The sequence below is a fragment of the Camponotus vicinus genome, unplaced genomic scaffold (assembly GCF_025532165.1).
Source record: "Camponotus vicinus isolate PSW18456_S1 unplaced genomic scaffold, iyCamVici1.0 SCAF_2, whole genome shotgun sequence".
NCBI lineage: Eukaryota > Metazoa > Arthropoda > Insecta > Hymenoptera > Formicidae > Camponotus > Camponotus vicinus.
This window is the reverse complement of record NW_028141956.1, coordinates 2,734,456-2,754,644: the sequence shown is the minus strand read 5'-3', so window position 1 is coordinate 2,754,644 and position 20,189 is coordinate 2,734,456. Positions and strand designations below refer to the sequence as shown.

General features: G+C 30.6%; 1 protein-coding gene and 1 non-coding gene across 2 annotated transcripts; one reads left to right on the top strand and one right to left on the bottom strand.

The window, feature by feature from the left end:
- Window positions 1-437: 437 nt before the first annotated feature.
- LOC145966951 (uncharacterized) lies at window positions 438-14,440 on the bottom strand. The gene is made up of 9 exons (XM_083091404.1): window positions 13,936-14,440; window positions 7,915-7,963; window positions 7,760-7,835; window positions 6,879-6,981; window positions 5,696-5,827; window positions 3,514-3,953; window positions 2,908-3,133; window positions 2,304-2,565; window positions 438-1,930 (listed from the first exon to the last, which is right to left on the bottom strand). Exons 3-9 carry the CDS (start codon window positions 7,832-7,834, stop codon window positions 1,303-1,305), a joined length of 1,866 nt encoding a protein of 621 aa, XP_082947530.1. The 5' UTR covers window position 7,835; window positions 7,915-7,963; window positions 13,936-14,440; the 3' UTR covers window positions 438-1,302.
- On the top strand, window positions 4,753-4,825 carry Trnat-ugu (transfer RNA threonine (anticodon UGU)). Its single transcript has one exon. It is a non-coding gene; the product is annotated as a tRNA-Thr (tRNA).
- Window positions 14,441-20,189: the final 5,749 nt, after the last annotated feature.

Here is a 20,189-nt window from a genome sequence, read left to right as displayed (position 1 = left end):
ATAAATTAATGAAATAATTCAAACGTAATAAAAGTATAATATGTACATGTATGTGCGGATTTGCACAAATAATATAAAATAAATATAAAATAAATAATAGATATTAAAAAAAGATAATGTATAATATTGACATCAAAAATATCTTTAATTTATCTTTCCATTATCTAATATATATTTTATTGTGATTCATAACCTTTTTAAAAAATGCCTTTCAGCTCAAATATATTCACGTTAAAAAAATCGTAGTAATTTTTTTGTATAAGAAAAATTATACTTAGTATTGTATATAAGTAAACGTATACAATTTTCTTATATTTTACGTAAAACAACGCACGTACAAATATAACTGGTTAATATATTCTTCACAAGAATTTTTTAAAACTAATCTTTGCACAAATATTTATTATTATGAATATTATTATTATGAATATGCAGGTTTCTATATACTTTATACACTATTTTACATAAATGCCTTGGTAGATTTGTAATAAATTAAAATCGATTCGATTAAAAAGTAAAACATACTTAAAAATCTACAATAAATAACATTTTCTTATTTACTTGTACTTTTTTTACAAAATTAAATTATTATTTAATTTTTTTTTCACATTAAAACAAGGCATTTTTTCCCTTCTTATTGCAGTATTTAGAGCTGAGAACAAGTGTCGTATCTGTGATAATCTGTATTTAAAGTACATTGTTTCTGATTGTTCAAGATTCATTTTGAATCATGCTACATATTTCTCTGATTTTCTCATTAAGTTGATACATCAATGATCGCTCGAACAAGTTAGCTTGAAATATTTACAAGTAAAAGTTGTATATTTTTCCTGTTACAAGTACAAAAATCTCTTCGGTATGATTAATCACGTTTATATTTCAACAAATCTTATTTTATATATATGTATATGTATGTTAGATCTATTACCATCTATGTGCTACGTCAAAATTTGTTGGTAACAATTATTTGTCATCAATATTACACGCTTGTTACCTTCGTGCGAAAGGTAATGCGAGATGCCGATAAAAAATGATTGTCTCGTTACAAAACGCAATTCGTACGTGTCTCATTATTATTTATATATGCCGTGTTTAAATCTTAAGTTGTTGAGCATAATTGCAATCAAAGACGATCGATCGACGATCCGCTAAACCCTTGTATAATCCTTTTCAATTTGCGAAGAAACATCGTCAGCAATGTTACATGCAACATCAGTACCTTTGCTTCGCAAATGTCATCATTATTTTCCCACGATGATCTGAATCCGTTATTAATCCTCAAGGACCTTTTCTATTTTCTCTTCATATTTCATCGTCTTCTATATACAAAGTCGTTTCACATTTTTCGCTATCGATCTGCACCATTTTTTCATCAACTATCATTTGCGAGTCTACATCTTCCGCAATTATTATGGGATTTTGCCCTCGTAACATCGTATTTGTCCTCTGACTCATCGATCTATACGATTCGTGAGACTTTTCCTCATCATCTATTGAACTTTCTATGTCGATCTCCGTGACGTTTTCCAGTTCCGGTTCTTCGAGTAGCATGTCAGCCTCCGTAGGTACGTCGCACGACGATAAAGCGCCTGCATTCGCTTCCTCGATGTCTACTACGTGACTCTCGTCAGAATTGTCGGCATGGCTCTCTTCAGTATCGAGGGACACCGTCGTAAAGTACTTTGGATCGCAATCGGAACCTTCTACAACAGCTTGAGTGTTTAACGAGTGTCGACTCGACTGAGAATCCTTATGAAGAGAATGCTTATCGAAAGATCGCCTTCTATTGTCATCCGATCTGGAATGATGCAGCTTAGGATGACGCGATTGTCTTCGCAAGTTCTCTCCACTGCTCGTGCGTGGAGTCAATTCCGTCTCGTCGAGCATATAACGGGTACAATCGACGCTGAATCTTTCTACTGAGAGTTTCCTATAAATTTAATTAGAAAAAAGACTTTGTCGCTTGCTTTGATAAACATTTGAATGTAATTAGACATCTTTGTATAGATTTTATTTTATTTTTGCAATGTGTACGGGAGAGATCAGATTTATATATAAGCTAAGCAAGCTGCGATTTAAAGCTTCGTATCGAATGCAATCTTAAAAAGTATACTTGCAAATAATTTATTTTTAATTTAAATATATTTTTAGATTATTTTATTATAACTTATAGAGTGTTATAACAAATTCAAATTTGCTAATAATAGTAGAATATGTAATTGCAAGCGATATATGCGAATGATTAGAAAAGCAAATAATAAAGTAATTATTATTGTAAAAGTTGATATAAAATTCTCGATTACCTGTAATCTCCTCTGCGAAAATCAGGACTTTTTCTAAACTCGAGACTAGCCTTACGATATCCTAGCGAAGTTCGATCGACGCGACGATCACCGCCGATTCTATCGAAGGACATTTTACGGAAGTTCGGCGATGAGATTTTCCGGAAGTCTCGCGGCGAGGCCTTACTAAGTTCTCTTGATACTGCCGTCAATTCTTCTAATAATCTCAAGTCTATCGAATTTCTTTTTCTTGGCACAAAGTCATCTGGATATCTATAGGCACCTGAGTGAAATATCTATAATTATTGATCTTTATTTATAGACCTTTTTAATGCGAACAATTTTATCTAAGTGAAAAATAATTTTCCTATTTTTAAATGGGATTTTTTAAATTCCTAATTTATAAATGTAAGAAATCAGACTTAAAATTCAATTGAATAAAGTTTAGTATGTATTTTTGCATTTTATATAAAAGGAATGAATTTGAGAGAGATTTCTTTATAATCCTTAAACCGAATAACACCAGCAAAGATATTTTCTTATTTGGAGTATTTCTGCTAGTGATGTGATTACAATAATATATCCGAGTGCCATCATATATTTAAAATAATTTATTTATATCCACCTGGCAATTTAGGCGAGTGTACAAGGGTCGGTGGTGGTCGTGCAGCTTCGTCCACTTCCTCGACATCCTCCACTTTTGTCTGACGAAGTAGCTGATGTCGTCTTGCCGTATCAGATCGATCTTTCACTTTGAGCGTAACAGGACCTTTATTTGGAATATGCAGATCCATCGCCATCGAGACTTGACTACCACTCATCTTTTGATGTTCCAGACTTTCTCTGCTAACCTATTAATTATCGGAATAAGTTTCTAATGGCCATTTTCAATTGAAATCCGAGAAACACTGAGGTAAAAGAGAATAATTAAAATTTGTCAAAATTTATATTTCAAATTCTCTTTCTCTCTCTTTTGAGAATTTTATGATTTAAAATGGCATAATTTGTATTTAAAAATCCCCCTTTCTTTTAAGTTTCATGAAAGTGATATAATTAATATAATTAAATAATTAATATAAAGTGATAATTAATATAATTAAATTAATAGTTTCTACGATATGAAAAAAAACTTGACAAGATAAAACTTATAAGCTTCCCTAAAAATTGAGGCTTCATTATTATCTTTCAAAACATAGATTTTGAAATTTATTAATTTATGCTGAATACACACCTGATGCGGGCTATAGCTCGGATTGTCAACCGAAAGAGCGTGTCTCTGCAGCAATTCTGGATTCAATAGCGAGCAGCCTGCGTATTTAGGCGACCTTCGACGTGGTGATTTTTTGTCGACTAATGTTGGAGCGCTCGGGCTTTTCTTTATGGAGTGCGCTACGCCTTTCTCCCGTAAATCTTTCGAAAATTGCATGAATTCCGCCGTTAACTGTTTCCTGGAAACTTCATGCGTGCTGGGACTCGGGCTGCGATTTACTCTAAACAGGCCCAACTGATGATCCCACTTTGTTGTCTGGCTCGATGTCGATCTTCTATTGCGCTGGCTTTTTGGGCCTTTTAACGTTGATGCTTGATTGAAGCGATAGCGAGCTGGTACCACCTTAGCCGCACTGTCACGTGCTTCGAAGGTCATCACACAGGCAGCTACTACGATGAAGCCTGTATACATCGTTATTCATTTGTGATATGTGTATGACAGAATATAATTATGTAAATTTTACATATAAGTTACATAAACATATATCATCGGATTTTAGATTTTAATAATTATATTATTAATTAATTTTTAATATACTATTGTTAATAATTATACTATTAATTAATTTTTAATATACTATTGTTAATAATTATACTATTAAACAATTAATAATATACTATTAATTAATTTTTAATATACTATTGTTAATAATTATACTATTAAACAATTAATAATATACTATTAATTAATTATTAATTATACTATTAATAATTAAATATACAATTTAATTGTAAGTCAACACAAATTTAAAAACAAATTTTATACTGATATTTTTAACTGAACAATTTGTTGATTTCAATATAATGATACAATATAAGACAAAAATTTAATATGAAATAATCAAAAACATGAAATTTCATTTTATCGCGATTGTTTCTATAACATATATAATTTGATTAATTCAATAATTGCATAATGATTATTTTATCCAATAATTGCATAATTATTATTATTATATGAGATAATAATAATTTTTTATACACAATAATTGTTATTATTTATTATTTGAGATAATAAAAAAATGACTTTGCTTGCATGCATAAATTAGAAAAATCATAAAATATTATAAAAATATATTTTTTTTAAATGTAAAAATATAAAAATAAAATGTATTCGTAAAAATATGTATAAATTATATATGTGCAGATCTATATGTCACGCGTTTATCTAAAGTTTCTAATAACTAAGTCTGGAACGTGAGCCTCCATAGCTCAGGGGTTAGAGCACTGGTCTTGTAAACCAGGGGTCGAGAGTTCAAATCTCTCTGGGGGCATCTATTTTTTTTCCTCGTTTCTATCGAATATTTTTATTTGACCGTGATATCACAATATATTGCACATTTTTTTCGCGTTTCATCTGCAATTTTCCACTCTATATACATTCTATATATCATATCTGCTCTACATACGTTATATTGTTTGATGTTTTTACTTATTGTCGTTTTTCGATCTTGGTACTTTGATGCAAAATTAACACATAATGTGTAGAATTGTAATTTTATTCTGTAGAATTATAGCGAGAGAAATACATTAGTATATATAATAAAGATGCTATTTATAAAAGATTATATATTTATAAAAAATTATTTATATTAGATTAAAAAATTAAATAATATATTTAACACACATAAAGTAAAAAAAATATCAAGTATGACATATGTATTATATATTATATATATTATATATATATATATATATATATATATATATATATATATATATATAAATTTTAATAAACTAATATTAAATTATGGAAAATTGTAGCGCAAAATTGTCCCGATTTTTATTAAAAAAAAAAATATATATATTAATTTTTTTTATTTTGAGGAGTCTGTAATATAAAAAATTGAGAGTATTTCAATTTCAATGTAATTTTTCTCTCATAACGTTATTACATCAAAGTAATAATACCAATATTACATTAATACATATATTATATATTACATAATATTACATGCAATTATATGTTGTGCATCACGTCTACTCGTGGAAAATGTTTATATACATTCTGCGACAGTGTATCCATTTATTATTGTACAGTTGTATTATCTCAAGGAGATCAGTGTCGTATAATTAATAGTTGCTCAATCAAACAAGTGTATTGTGCTCGTAAATTTTATGTGTGCAATGTATATTATTGTTACCTCCCAATCCCATAACGACTGGGCCAGCGTAGCTCAGATTATTCAGATGAAATCCGCGAGATTCATTCTTCACTTTTACCGTGATGTTACCTCTGATCTCCTGCGCCACTGACAGTTGATCTGCATAATATCCTATTTAATTAAACGAGAGAAACGCTCTTATTTCATGTTATATATATGTGCAATTATTGAATTGGGCGGGATATACCAGATAGAATTGAAATATAAAAATATATCTTGATATATCGATTTAAATATTATTGGGATATATTACTTATATATATAAAGTGTCACATAATATTTCTATAAAACGCTAACAATAAGTAGATTTTTCTGTTTCGATATATCAAAAAGTATTACCCTATATTAAGGTAAATAATATTTTTCGGTTAACTTTGCCTTCTTTTATGTCATGGCATTTATTCTAGTTGCAATATAAAGAAAAATTTGTTAGAAAAGAAATTTTTCATATACATATAATATATATCCGAAAGATATTTTGATATTCAATTAACGGGAAAGGGAAGCAGAGTCAAACTTCCTACAATAATCTTAATATCTATAGTCCAATATTAATAATTTCATAACACCTTCAATTAAAAATTCAGATGTGGCAACAATTCAATATTTGGATATCCGAAAATATTGGCTATATAACTGTGTTATATAATGTGTGTAATTGTTGTTAAACAGTAGTATCAAATCTAATTTAAATTTTCTCGATTCATGCATATAAATGTAGTAAGCAGTCTCTGCAAGCTTGCGCATAATAAAGAAAAAGATTAGTTATTTGCGGCCTATCGTAAGTATTACAACATTTAATTATGAATTTATAGATATCAGAAGAATATATATAAATATAAATATATTAGAATATATATTAATATTATAATATATTAATATATAAATATATTAGAATATATATTAAAATATTTTCTATTTATTTTTCAATTATTGTGAAGAATACTCTACTAACTCTACTAACTAATACGTAAAGTAACTTTGAGGAATCTCAAATCTGTGGCATTAAAAGTGACAATAATTAGACCACAAAAGGTTAATCTTATGTTAATAAAACGCTCTCTTTGCCTCGAAGCGGATAGTAGCTTAGAGATTAAGACAAAATGGCGTATGATCGAATCATATATGAAAACCGATGTTTAATTTATGTAATTCTACTCACCTATAGTCGCCATGCAAGCTCCTAAAAGCATTAGCAGTAGCCCAATTCCGAGAGCTTTACAGGCGTGCCACAAGCACCGCGTTGTCACCTTGCCTCTCACCACCTGTTTGATTTAATTATAACATAACCGCCATTATAACAGTTAATAATCTGGATGGTAGTCCAGTTGTTTACCAGCCGCAGCGGCACAAACAGATGTACGAGTGCGTTTACATGGTAAATCGATAAATCAATTACTATGATTTAGGATGTAACATTTAGGTGTAATGGCATAGTAACGCTTCTCGGTGCTGCTAATCATGAGCGATATATATATATATAATCTAATGCAGTCATTTATGATATAAATCACTGCATAATGAAAGATAGATATATGGTACTAAGATAATTAATTTATATAATCGTAGATTTTGATTAAAGAAATTATAAAAACTTTCTTTCTACGAGCGTATTAGAAATAGTTTTGCATTTACATAAAAATTATCGTAGAGGTAAATATTATTAGCAGAGAGCGATAGTAATTCTTGCCAGCAATAGTGAAATATTTTGTAATTTGTGCGTTGTGTTTGTATAAGATTGGCGTATATTTCTCTCTCGAAGCAAATTTTCTATCGGAAATATTTTCTACAAGCAAAATTCGTGCTAAAAATGATGATTAGAGTAGAGATATGTTCCTACGAGATATGTACATGCTCTCTACATATGTACACTTTGATTTTCTCCTTTTTTCTCTCTATGGCTAATTTAATTTAAGCAATCGACCGATCTGCTTCCTAATAATTATACTAATGAAGCCGATAAAGAATCTTATCTTTCCGATATGAGACATATACATTGCACTCAATATCGACCTCAAGTTTACAAAAATGATGAGAGTGTACCTGTACGTTCCAATTAGCCCCAGGCCCGCAGGCTCTTCTCTGCGTCCCCTGCCATTGAATGCTTCCTTGTGGCATCCTGTATTTATAAAAGCGGATTTTTTTTTATAACAATATAATGAAAAGAAAAATTTATGTATACATATTAAATCGCTTACCCTCACGTTTTCCAGATTCTTGTGTCTCAGAAACATACGATCCCAAGTTCTGCAAAAGATGATTATTAAATATTAAGTATTATTAAATTATTAAATTAATTATTAAATATTAAATATTAAAGAGAAAGACAGAGAAGTTAATTGTTAAAGAAGAAACAAGTTAAAAAAATTGGATACTATTTCTCTAATAGAGCTAAGTAAAGAAAGAGTCGAAGATCGAAAAGTGATATTTTTATCTCTACTTTAATCTTTGCTTCTCGTCTATAGTTTTATTCGAAGCAGCGTTTTCATTTTGCAACGTAATAAATTTTGTCGCGAGTCCGTTAATTAGGAATCCCGAATTCGTGGTATTATGCGTGCGATTTTTTATCTGTTCGTGGCGTCGTTCCATGTCAGCGTTTTAATTTGACGTACATGCATACGAACACCGAATAATGCTTTCTAACACACATCGACACACTTGCACATTGTCTTGTCATCTGGTTACGCATACGTCACTCGAGCGCCGCACACAATATATACGTGAGAGTTATTATCTGACTACCATCATCGGTGTGCATCTCGCTCTCGTATACGGCGGATGCAGCAGAAGTGCATTGTTCGTATGCCTGTGTCTCCCGCATTTCGTCGAAACTTCGCGCGCTTCCTATCGATTCAAATCCCTCTTTATAGTTGTAGTCGCAATCCTCTTCTTTGCATCTCGAAAGTTGGCCATTTACGTTTACTATATTCTTAGTAGCAAGAATCCCTTCTTTTTCGACTATACAGATCTGTTGATGCCGAATTAGTTTATGCCTATGTTTTTAAAAACCTTTCTTTTTTTTTGGCGCACGTATAAAAGTACAATTATAAAAAAATTAATTTATTATATTTATTGTAATAATTATTAGTAAATTGATAAAAAATTAATTTATTATTTATTGCAAAATTATTAATATAATAATTAATTGTACGATATCTTCCTTCGTGTCAAACATTTTTTTGTATAAAATATTTTTTTATGTATCTTCAACTTTAGCAAATATTTACATACGCCGATTACTTTATTTGAAGCACCCTGTACATCTGTATATCTGACAAGGAAACTTCGTGAAACCAGAAGTTCTGATTTTGATGAAACTTTACACACATGTAAGGAGGATGTAGATAAATTCAGAAATTTGTAGTTGTCCAAAAACGATTCCAAGGAATGAAATCATCCCGCATATACGACTCTTCTTGGAAATTATTCGAAATATCTAAAAATGTTTTACACGAAAGTTTTATAATAAAATCATCTCCACTTAATTATAATAAAATTTTAAAAAGAAATTTGAAAAAACTTTTCAAAATTTTATAAACATAGTTAAATAGAGATGTTTTAATCATGAAATTTTTGTGCACCTTTCGATGTCTCGAATAATTTTTAAAATAAATTGAGAGAAGCAAAAAATTCCTCTTCATTTTAGGGGTGGCTTCATCCCTCAGAATCGTTTTTTGAACAGTAATTGAAAATTTCTATATTTATTTATTTACTCCTCCCACATGTGTGTAAATTTCATCAAAATCAGGATTTTCGAGTTTGCGAGGTTCCCTTGTAAACTTTATTTTTATATAATTTATATAATTAATATAATTTATTAATTTATATAATTAACATAATTTCTCGTATAATTTCTCGTATATAAGAGAACGCGCGCAGAAATTTATATATCCGCGAGTTGAAGTAATTTGTGTCTTTCAAAATTGCAAAAAAACACTTATGAAAACGTAGCTTGTATTACACGCAAAAAAAGAATTTTTATCATGATCTAATTAACTGAAGTAATTGAGACGATCAAGCATTTGTGTATCATACATCAGTGATGTATTTTGATGGTAGAAATGTGCGTATCGTTATTCACGTTAGGTGTATCATAAAATTTCATGCCGTATACAAGTAATACGCGCGATTTGATAATATAGTTCGTAATCGCTTTTACTTGTCTATTTACGACAATATGCGCACAACTCTACTTAAATTGCACGAACTCGGCTCGGCTATTTTAGAATGATTCGATCCGACGAGTTTCCAAGAAACTGCTTTCCATTGGATTGCTTTTCACAGTTCATTCCGTACAGCGTATTCAATTTAGGAGAATATTCCGCGCTACATTGGTTCAAGATTTTTTAATTGGATTGATTTATGTTATATTAATGTATGCAAAATGTTACTACAGATCACTCGCTATCGGAAATCTTGATAGAATTGGTATTGAAAATCTTTTTGTTTAAAAATATCACGTACTTTTTTGTAAACACAATAAATTTTTATAAAAAATTGCACTTCATATTTTGATATATTTTAAATTAAATTTTTTGATGAGATTTATTGTACGATATATTTATTCAATTAAAGTTTTTTTTGTGAAAATGATATAAATACTGGATATAGTATATATAACCCGGCTTGTCTATCACGCGACCTTTCAGATACAGGTTGTAAAGTTTAAACTTGAAAGAAGGTTTTTCATTGAGAGCTTCATCGATTTTCTTTCAGGCGATTGAGAATGAGAAGATTTGAAAAAATTAAATTTTCAAACTATATATTATAAATAATTATAACTTGCGCTTGCAATTAATTTTGACTAGATTTTAATAGAAATTAAATTTGATATTTGGTGATACCAATATACTTGTTCACATTATACCTGATTATCATACTAACAAATAGTCTTCTATTAAATTTCTATTAAGTAAGAATTGGATCCTTATTCATTAAAATATGCGACTATAGTGATATATCATATATATCCTATATAATTATTTCTATATATATATTTTTTTCAATTTACACACCTACAATTTTCATTTTTATAAGTTGGTCAAGATTTTTCGCATTTTATTCGCATTTTAGTGAAATTAAAAACTTTAATTATAGGCATACATATTACACGCAAAAATAGAACGCAATAAACTTAGGATTACTTTTAAAGATCTGACTCAAACTCTCAAGCACTCCTTATGTGGACAAAATTAAATTTGTTAATTTTTTTTACTTTTACATACATAAGTAATACATATCACATATAAACCATTTGTATTAAAATGAGAAAATATAATTTACAGCCAATGTTTTTTTACGAGAGCTTGTCTCTGATCGAATTATCCGAAATTTCAGCAGTGTTATGTTTATTTTCTATCTAGCTGGATTATTAACATCCGACACCTCTCTCTTGCGCTCGTCACGAAACCGAACGCTATGTTACCGAGATAAATAATGGATTTCGATCCTTGTGCAGAGGGTCGGTTACCATAACGACCGACTCGGCCAGTTCCATTTACATAACCACGACCTTTCGTTGTACGCCATATGTTCTTCCTTGTTCAATTAAAGCTCGATTTTCGATCTATCGCATATGGCTTGTTTAAATAATGTATCGTGAGAAAATATCGGGTTTCCGCGAATTTTCCAATAATTCTCCAGACCATTGCTACGCGAGATCCCTGTTGAACTTATAATGATTTTATAATGACTCTTTTGATGTTACTCTGGCTTCTGAAATCATCTATAACGCGCGCGTAAAAAGCGTTTCCGCAAACGCCAATATTTCATAAACAATATTTGTTGGAGACATTTTGTTTAAGTTACATCATGGAATGTTAATTACGTCTCCAATATATTACACAAAACTTTTGAGAATAAATATTAATTAATTATTGCATACGGATGACGCAAGAAATTACTTTCTTAACATTTTTATGGATTTTAATAAATGCATTCGGTATAATCGAGTCTTACATCGTTATTTCTTAATATCGCGCAATTATTATATACGGAGAGGTCGCGATCTATATTTAATCCTTTGAAGTATGTTGAAGCAAACCAGGTAAACGAGTGTTCACGAAAAGAATGGGATGAAAAAGCTTCTAATACGACCTACGCCGTTACGGATATCGATGTAATCAATGTCGGATATTTTTTGCCATACATAATAAAGGGAGTTTCAGATGTGATATTTATATTAAAATAAAATTTATTTATAGAATTGATGGAAAAATTAAGTGCTTTCGTGATTGATGCTAAATTTTTTGTCACGGTCAATATTATCAACCCAGATTTGCGTAAAAGAAATTAATATTTAACAAAAAAGAGAGTGCATAGAGAGTTTATATCTAATTATTATGTCATTTAAATTTTGCTAGTATTGCCTCAGAGAATATAAAAGTATACGCATAAGCGAGAGATTTAACGGGTCGCTATTACTTTGCCATTTGAATTTGCATTTTTAATTACTCTTCGTAACGCAATCTTCTTGATGCAAAGAGTCCTCTAGCACAGTCGCGCACGAGTATTCATCATTCATTTTGTCATTTTCATACATGTGTGTACTCTATGTACCTTTATATATTATGCTCCGGAATAGTATATCAAGATATCTCTTTGCTATTTATGTGCATCACATTTTGCTTTTGTAGACGAGTGGGCGTATTCAAAACATTTACACAGAGAGAGAGAGAGAGAGAGATAGAGAGAAAGAGAGAGAAAAGCTATTTAAAATATTATTTAAATTACATGCGCATTGCATATTTGATTTTTTTTCTTTTCTTCTGCTTTTCCTCCATCATCACAACATCCCGTTTCGTATTCCGTGTTTCGTCTTCAAAGAACGAGCTCGACAATTAATTACGATCGTCTACCTCTGGCTTCCTTCTTCATCGATGACTCAGATACGCGAATCAAAGCTCCATCGAGAGATTAACAAGCCGACTGTTTCGCTCTAATGTAACACTAATCAATAGGATGGCTCGATAAACTTGAAAATTTTCGACATCGTATCGAAAGCATCGACGTGGTTTTATTTTTATTCCGACACGTGTTACGTACGCACAGCGGGGGAGACTAAGAAAACATGATGATATTCAGAGCGATTCGTATTCGTGCCATGTCTCTCGCCTCGTCATTTTCCTTTCATTATTTTCCGCGATATAATTAAACTGTCAACTTCTAAAGACATAACGCTCTCTCTTTTCAGGCAGTGATATAAATTGTTTCATGTAACATTGTGACTGACTACGTAATGCGATCTTCATAAATCGTTTTCTACAAAATGGACTTTCTTGGATGTAGAATTTATAATTCATAGCGAGTCGTTAGTATATATCATACTTAATTTATTGCATTTTATATCGATTCACACTCACTTAAAGTTATGATATTTTTGTGCGTCTTTACCTGTTAGATATGCAAGTACGTCGAAGAGAAACTGATCGATTAATCTCTAGAATATCTCGAGTTATATTCGATAGCTTTATCGAGGCCAGCGAACCGAAAAGAAAAGTTGCACTAAAATCGGGCTTCAGTTATTATTAAATCTGAATATAAATCAGGCGCAATCGGACTCTGAAGCGACAAGAGGAAATCAATGATTCAATATAAAGTGAAGATGTCATGTTATAAGATGTCCGTATATAAAGTCAAGTGTAGTCCGTTGAAATATTCTGTCTCTCTAATAATGTACTTTTTTAATTCTTTTATATATTTCTCCATAAAACATTTTAATATATTGTTATCAATGAAATATTTCCAAGATAAGGTAATTCCTTATATTTTGTTATTGCGCTGATGCTATTTTATATCTGCGTCGTCTGTTTTCATAATCCTCTTATTATATTTGTATTTTGTGTCTTCACAGAGAAAATTTTCTCCATGAGAGAACTTTTTTCTCTTACAAATACTTTTCTAAATTATTATAAGATTTCTCTAAAAATACTTTTCTAAATTATTATAAGATTTCTCCAAAAATCCGTTCCTTATTTACTATTTCTGATAAATGTTCATACTACACAATAGAATGAATTAAAATATTTGGTTCATATTTTCAAGTTTAAGCAACTTTCTCGCGAAATTTTTAATAACCGAATCGGTGAGTTGAGAACGGAGTTGGAGTATCATAAAGATTGCGAAGATTTATCGATCCAGCTATTGTGGCATCCTAGCTCTCTATTGTTGCATTGTACGCATATTTCAAGATCGCCGCTAGAGATTTGAAAATTGCTCACCTTGTCAAAATCCAGCGCATTGAAGAAAACACTCGATCATCGCACGTCGCGAGTCGATCCCGCGCTCATGTCAACTGATTAACTTTGCATCCCGACTCTGATGCTCTCGCGAGTGAAACGAACGCGCGGGAAGAATCGCGAGGAGTACTATTAAATAGTCTCATCCACTAAATCATCGAATCGATCGAAACTTTTTTCGCTTTTGTCTTTCACCGACACTGTTTTTTCCAACACCCGATTTCCTCCCGTGTTCCACTGATGCGCGCCAAACAGGACCGCCGATCCTCGCGCGTTTATTCCTGGCAGCCCTCGTAGATGGATTCTGGCGGTGGTCAGCGAAATTTGTGGGATACAGGATAAACGGTAGGCTCGAGAGAACGATACTAAATCACCATCGTCGCGGTCGGCGATACCCGGGGGAGAGACGCTCGACGAGATGCTGCTCGAGGGAGTGTCCTCCTCCTTCCTCGACATCACCTGTTGGTATCGCGCCGTGACCCCGGTCACGGTTTTATACGGGGTGACACGCTGAAATCTCTGTTGCCGGAGCGGCGCGGCGCGGCACCTCGCAGTGCGCATTCGCCAACACGGCAGATCAATGTGTGTTAAATCGCCAATTTCTCTCCGCTCTCTGAGAGGATAAGAATCCGCGCGGAGTCTCTTTCCTCTTCTCTCCCGACAGTCGGTTACGAGTATGATGCCGTTATAATATTTACCCGTCGATTTTACGACGGCATCAAATGCGTCTGTTACGGCTAGATAGCGTGCGAATGACAGCTTCTGTGTAAAGATATTTGTAGATATTTATAGATATACAAATATAGATAGATATATAGATAGATAGATAGATAGAATATTTAAATAAATTTATTTATATATTTAAAGTAAGTTATATATATATATATATAACGGATATATCAAAACTATCGTTTAAACATAATACTTGGATGTTTAGATAATAAATACTTTATTTTATATTAAACATTCTCTTCTAAAATTATATATAATCTTATTTTAATTTTCTTATATATCTGGCACAGTATAATTCTATTTTTATTCATTTACATGCATAGAGTAAGAAAATGTATAATATTAGATATTGGAATTTAATCTGATATGTTATTTTTCCCGATATCGGTTATTTTGATTACTAATATGTGTGTTAAGTTTATATATATTTAGATTAAAAAGATCTCTCTCTCTCTCTCTCTCTCTCTCTCTCTCTCTCTTAATAGATAATATTATCGATATACTTTAGATTTAGCTTAGCAGACATTAACGCGCCTTTATTGCATTCTTTGACGATTAGCTTATGAATAAGTTAGATCTCCCCGTTAGGATATTAATATATCGTACATTTTATTACTATTAAACTTCTACTAAATAAATAGACTTTTATTACTATTAAACTTTTAATAAATTGAAAGATGCTAAGATACATTATAAACTTGAAAAGATGCCGGAAGCGGCGTCCAAAGAAAAGAATTACGAAGCAAATATTTAATAAAAATAAATACTGTAATTAAAAGTATATTATATTATTATTATAATAATTAATTATATTTTTTGTTTAATTGGCAGTGTGAATAATAATGAATTCAGTTAGATAGTTTGGTGTCATTTCGGTTATATCGGTTACATCGGAATAATAATCATAGTACAGTGATATTTATTTGTGAATTTTGTTAATTTAATATATTTAAAATATATTTAGAAAAAGAGCTACACATAATGAAAGTATAAATTTATCAATAAAATTTGTTTTATGGAAAAAGGTGTTTTATAGAAACAGTTTACAATATTTTCATTAATAAAAAATATAAGAACTTTATCACAAGAAAAAGAGAATGCACAATCTTTATTAAATTTAAATAACGGTATTTTAAATAATCAAATAGTATTCTAATTCCGGAAAGATATATAACAAATATTAATTCTAATATAGTAAAAGATATGTATAAAGATATTATAATATATAAACAATATAATGTTTTTGCCAATTATGGTATTTTATCTGCAAGAAATATTCATGTTGATGAAATAAATGAAGAAGTAGTATTAGGCTGGAGAAAAAATAATTTGGGTTTTTTCGTGAAAAATATATATTAAGAAAAATGATTATAACATTTTTTTCAATTAAAATAATTGCCATATGACTCTATCTTCTGCTATCTTTCAGGCAGAAGTTGAATTTCATGCTGATAAAAAGCTGGCTCTTTGATTGAAAAGAATTTTTCGATCTATTTCAATCTATTTATCAAAATAGTCATCGATCAAATAGTAGATAATAATCTGAAAGCGCCTCATCTGGTGAATAGACAGGATGCAGGAAGATTTCCTAATCCAAGTCGATTAGAATGTTCACGATGATTGCAGATGTATGAGATCGATTGTTTTTACAGAAGGATGGCCTTAAATCGGTTTGAGGCATATAACGACTGTTTATCAAGCAATGATGCATCTAAACTTGGCTATAGATCTCAGTGGTGACTGTTTGATATTGATTGTACGATCGAATCTTCTTTCAACAATGTCTCCAAATTTTCTGTTTCCCTCCAAGATGCTTCGAGATCAAAATTTCTACCTTTGAAGCGTTTAAGAGGATATTCCCATGTTAAACATATCTTTAAAGTCTTTTTGGGAGAATTCTTTTAAAAAAACTACAAAACTTGTTATTGCTATCACTTGGTATATGTATTTAGGAACTTTTAACTATAGTTTATAATTTTTTCAATTTAAAAATAAATAAAATTATTTGAGGCACAAGCCTCTGACCTTAAAAAAACTTCGAAAACGATTCCATGATTCCATGACACCTGATAAAATTCAGATTCAAATTTGAGGAATTATTCCAGACCAATATTATAACCGAAAGCAGTAAAAGCGACAATGAATCGAAAGATCAGGATACAAAAAAAAATAATTGATGAGACATCCTCTATTTTAAATTTTCCATTTACGTTTTCGGACAATCAAACGAAAAATATGAAAATGGAGGAATGTACTATTCATCTGTACTATTGTATCTTTTATAATTTTCGATTTGCAAGGATAGGTTCCGAAACGATGGAAAATGACCGATTCGGAACCAATCAAAATCGAAGATTTCAAAGAGTTGGACACGCCCCAAACATAAGCATTTTAGCTTCGCTTTACTTCTTTGCCGAATATGTTCTCCTAGTATATATGCAATTAATATAATTGTTTTTTTACCTTATTTACAACAAATATCGAAACGTATTTATTGTACGTAATTCAGAAATGTATATATAGGAGTAATATATAATTAAATAATATAATTATATGTACAAATACTTAAATGTATAAAACTATGTATGATAAACTAGGATAAATGTTATATATAGGGTGTATTTGCGTAAAACTTTTTTTTTTAATTATGTAGATTATATAAAAAATGTATTAGGAACTAAAAGAATTCTAATTCTCATTTCGTGTCGATTATAAATAATTCAAAAATCAAACTTCTATGTATAAAAATAAAATGCGTTTTAATTTCTTAGGGAGACTTTATGTATAATATTTCTACAATGTAAGATTGATATTTCATAGAAAATATTATATTAAACAAATTGCTCTTAAGTACTCGGCTAATAGTAATTATTGATTTCAAATTTAGTTTTAATATATTATTTTTTTAGGAAAATTATTTTTTGAGTGTCTATCTTTATAGAAAAATGATTTTTTGATGGAAAATTACTGTAAATTATTTTTAAGGACTTTTTTAATTAAACATTTTGTTGCATACAAGGCAGAATATTTTTTATGTACTTGTGTATATGCCTCTCCTTTTGTGGTATCTTTTACAATTTTCGATTTGCAAGAATAGATTCCGAAACAAAGGAATATGACCGACTCGGAACCAATCAGAATCGAAGATTTCAAATAGTTGGACACGCCCCAAGCATTTTAGCTTCGATTTACTTCTTTGCCGAATATGTTCTCCTAGTATATATGCAATTAATATAATTGTTTTTTACCTTATTTACAACAAATAGCGAAACGTATTTATTGTACGTAATCGAGAAATGTATTTCGAAATAAATTAGCGAGGGATAAAGTCGATCATTCGTAACCGATCTTCGAGTAACCGTAAAAATGATCAAAAGAAGAAATAATTTAAATTATAAGCAATTATTTTTCATAAAAGTATCATTTAATATTGAAAATATTAAAGAAAATATGTTTCGATGTAAGAAATAACAAAAGTTGGATTACACTTTTTTAGGAGAATCTTCTTATGACAGTAAACTGTCCCCGAAACTGAATATCAATCGAAGCGGTAGCGTCGCGACGCCAATTAAACTTTCGGTTAAGATATTTAATAAAGCCGTAATTAAAAATCTAACGACACTTTTATTGACAATTTTTTTGAGGGAATATTACTGTAAATTATTTTTGAGAACTTTTTTCATTAGTCATTTTGTTACATACAATGCTGAATATTTTTTATGTACTTGTGTACAGTAAGCGACAAAGCCGCGCTGCTGATTGGCCAGTTCTACGCTCCCCTTGTGCCGTTTAGGGAAGAATCGTTGTCGCTGACTGTACATGCCTCTTCTTTTGCGGTATCTTTTATAATTTTCGATTTGCAAGGATAAGTTCCGAAACGATGGAAAATGACCGACTCGGAACTAATCAGAATCGAAGATTTCAAAGATTTGGAAACGCCCCAAACCTAACCAATTTAGCTTCGTTTTACTTCTTTCCCGAATATGTTCTCCGAGTATATATGTAATTAATGTAATGTTTTTTTACTTTATTTACAACAAATAGCGAAATGTAATAATCAGACGCAATATAATCATTCAACAATCTCATTTCCTTGGAAAATAAATATGTATAATCGTCATTGTTTAGCAACTACAGGCCTTTTTACAATTCCTATTATCTTCTATCAAACATATAATAAACGTTTGATAGAAGATAATAGGAATTGTAAAAAGGCCTGTAGTTGCTAAACAATGACGATTATACATATTTATTTTCCAAGGAAATGAGATTGTTGAATTATTATATTGCGTCTGATTATTACATTTCGCTATTTGTTGTAAATAAAGTAAAAAACGTTACATTAATTACATATATACTCGGAGAACATATTTGGGAAAGAAGTAAAACGAAGCTAAATTTGTTAGGTTTGGGGCGTTTCCAAATCTTTGAAATCTTCGATTCTGATTAGTTCCGAGTCAGTCATTTTCCATCGTTTCGGAACCTATCCTTGCAAATCGAAAATTATAAAAGATACTGCAAAAGAAGAGGCATGTACAGTAGAGACCCATAATCAGAGATGCACCAATGGGGAACAGTTTTTGATTGGTCACTGTGAAATCACGTGGTTTTTCCGCCATCTTGTACCCCATGACGTCATTAATGACGTTACTGATGACGTTTATTGACGTCATAGGGTACAAGATGGCGGATAGAAATCGTGGTGGGGAGTCATTGGCGCATCTCTAATTATAGGTCTCTAATCATTACAGACCTATAATTGACCTATCATTGACCTCACATGTGGGCTGCGTTCCAAAATTCACTGCCAGTACTGAAAATCTATAGTTTACGTGACACGTACACTATAGATTTTCAGTACTGGCAGTGAATTTTGGAACACAGCCGTGCTTGTGCTTCGAGTCTAATCATACTGCAACAAAACGAGTTTGCTATACGAAGGATTTGGGAGCTGCTACTTAATTTAATTATTCTTATTTTCTAGGTTGAGTATATCATTTAAATGTATAGTGATGCTATATTATATTTTATCCTCCTTATTCTCTTTTATAATATTTACATTGTTACATTTATATTATAATAAATGCAAAATGTAAAATATATATTAACATATAATATAAATATATTAATGCATTAAAGTATACAGGGTGTCCCGAAACTAACGCTTGATATTTTAAAGGCAGATTCTCTGGCCAATTTAAAAACGATTTTTCCTCAGCGAAAATGTCGCGGCACTAATTGTTTTCGAGTTATAAACGATTGAAAATAAAGGGTTCTTCGCAAACTAAGGCTTATGGGAATAAAATATTAATAAAGTCACATTCTTTAGTTCATTTTAGGTAGAGTTTACTTTAATAGAATTTTAATTTAAGGCTTAGTTAGAAAGATACATGATGACAAAAGTTGGGAATATGCAAAAAATAATGATCTCCCTCGACATTTTCGCTGAGGAAAAATCGTTTTTAAATTGGCCAGAGAATCTGCCTTTAAAATATTAAGCGTTA

What these genes read in the sequence shown, in the direction of transcription:
- LOC145966951 (XM_083091404.1), bottom strand. Translation starts at nt 7,834, where the DNA reads ATGCCACAAGGAAGCATTCAATGGCAGGGGACGCAGAGAAGAGCCTGC. An exon ending in GGGCTAATTGGAACGTACAG is followed by an intron (nt 6,982 to 7,759) that starts GTACACTCTCAT and finishes TAAATCAAACAG; the next exon opens with GTGGTGAGAGGCAAGGTGAC. An exon ending in AGTCGTTATGGGATTGGGAG is followed by an intron (nt 3,954 to 5,695) that starts GTAACAATAATA and finishes CGATGTATACAG; the next exon opens with GCTTCATCGTAGTAGCTGCC.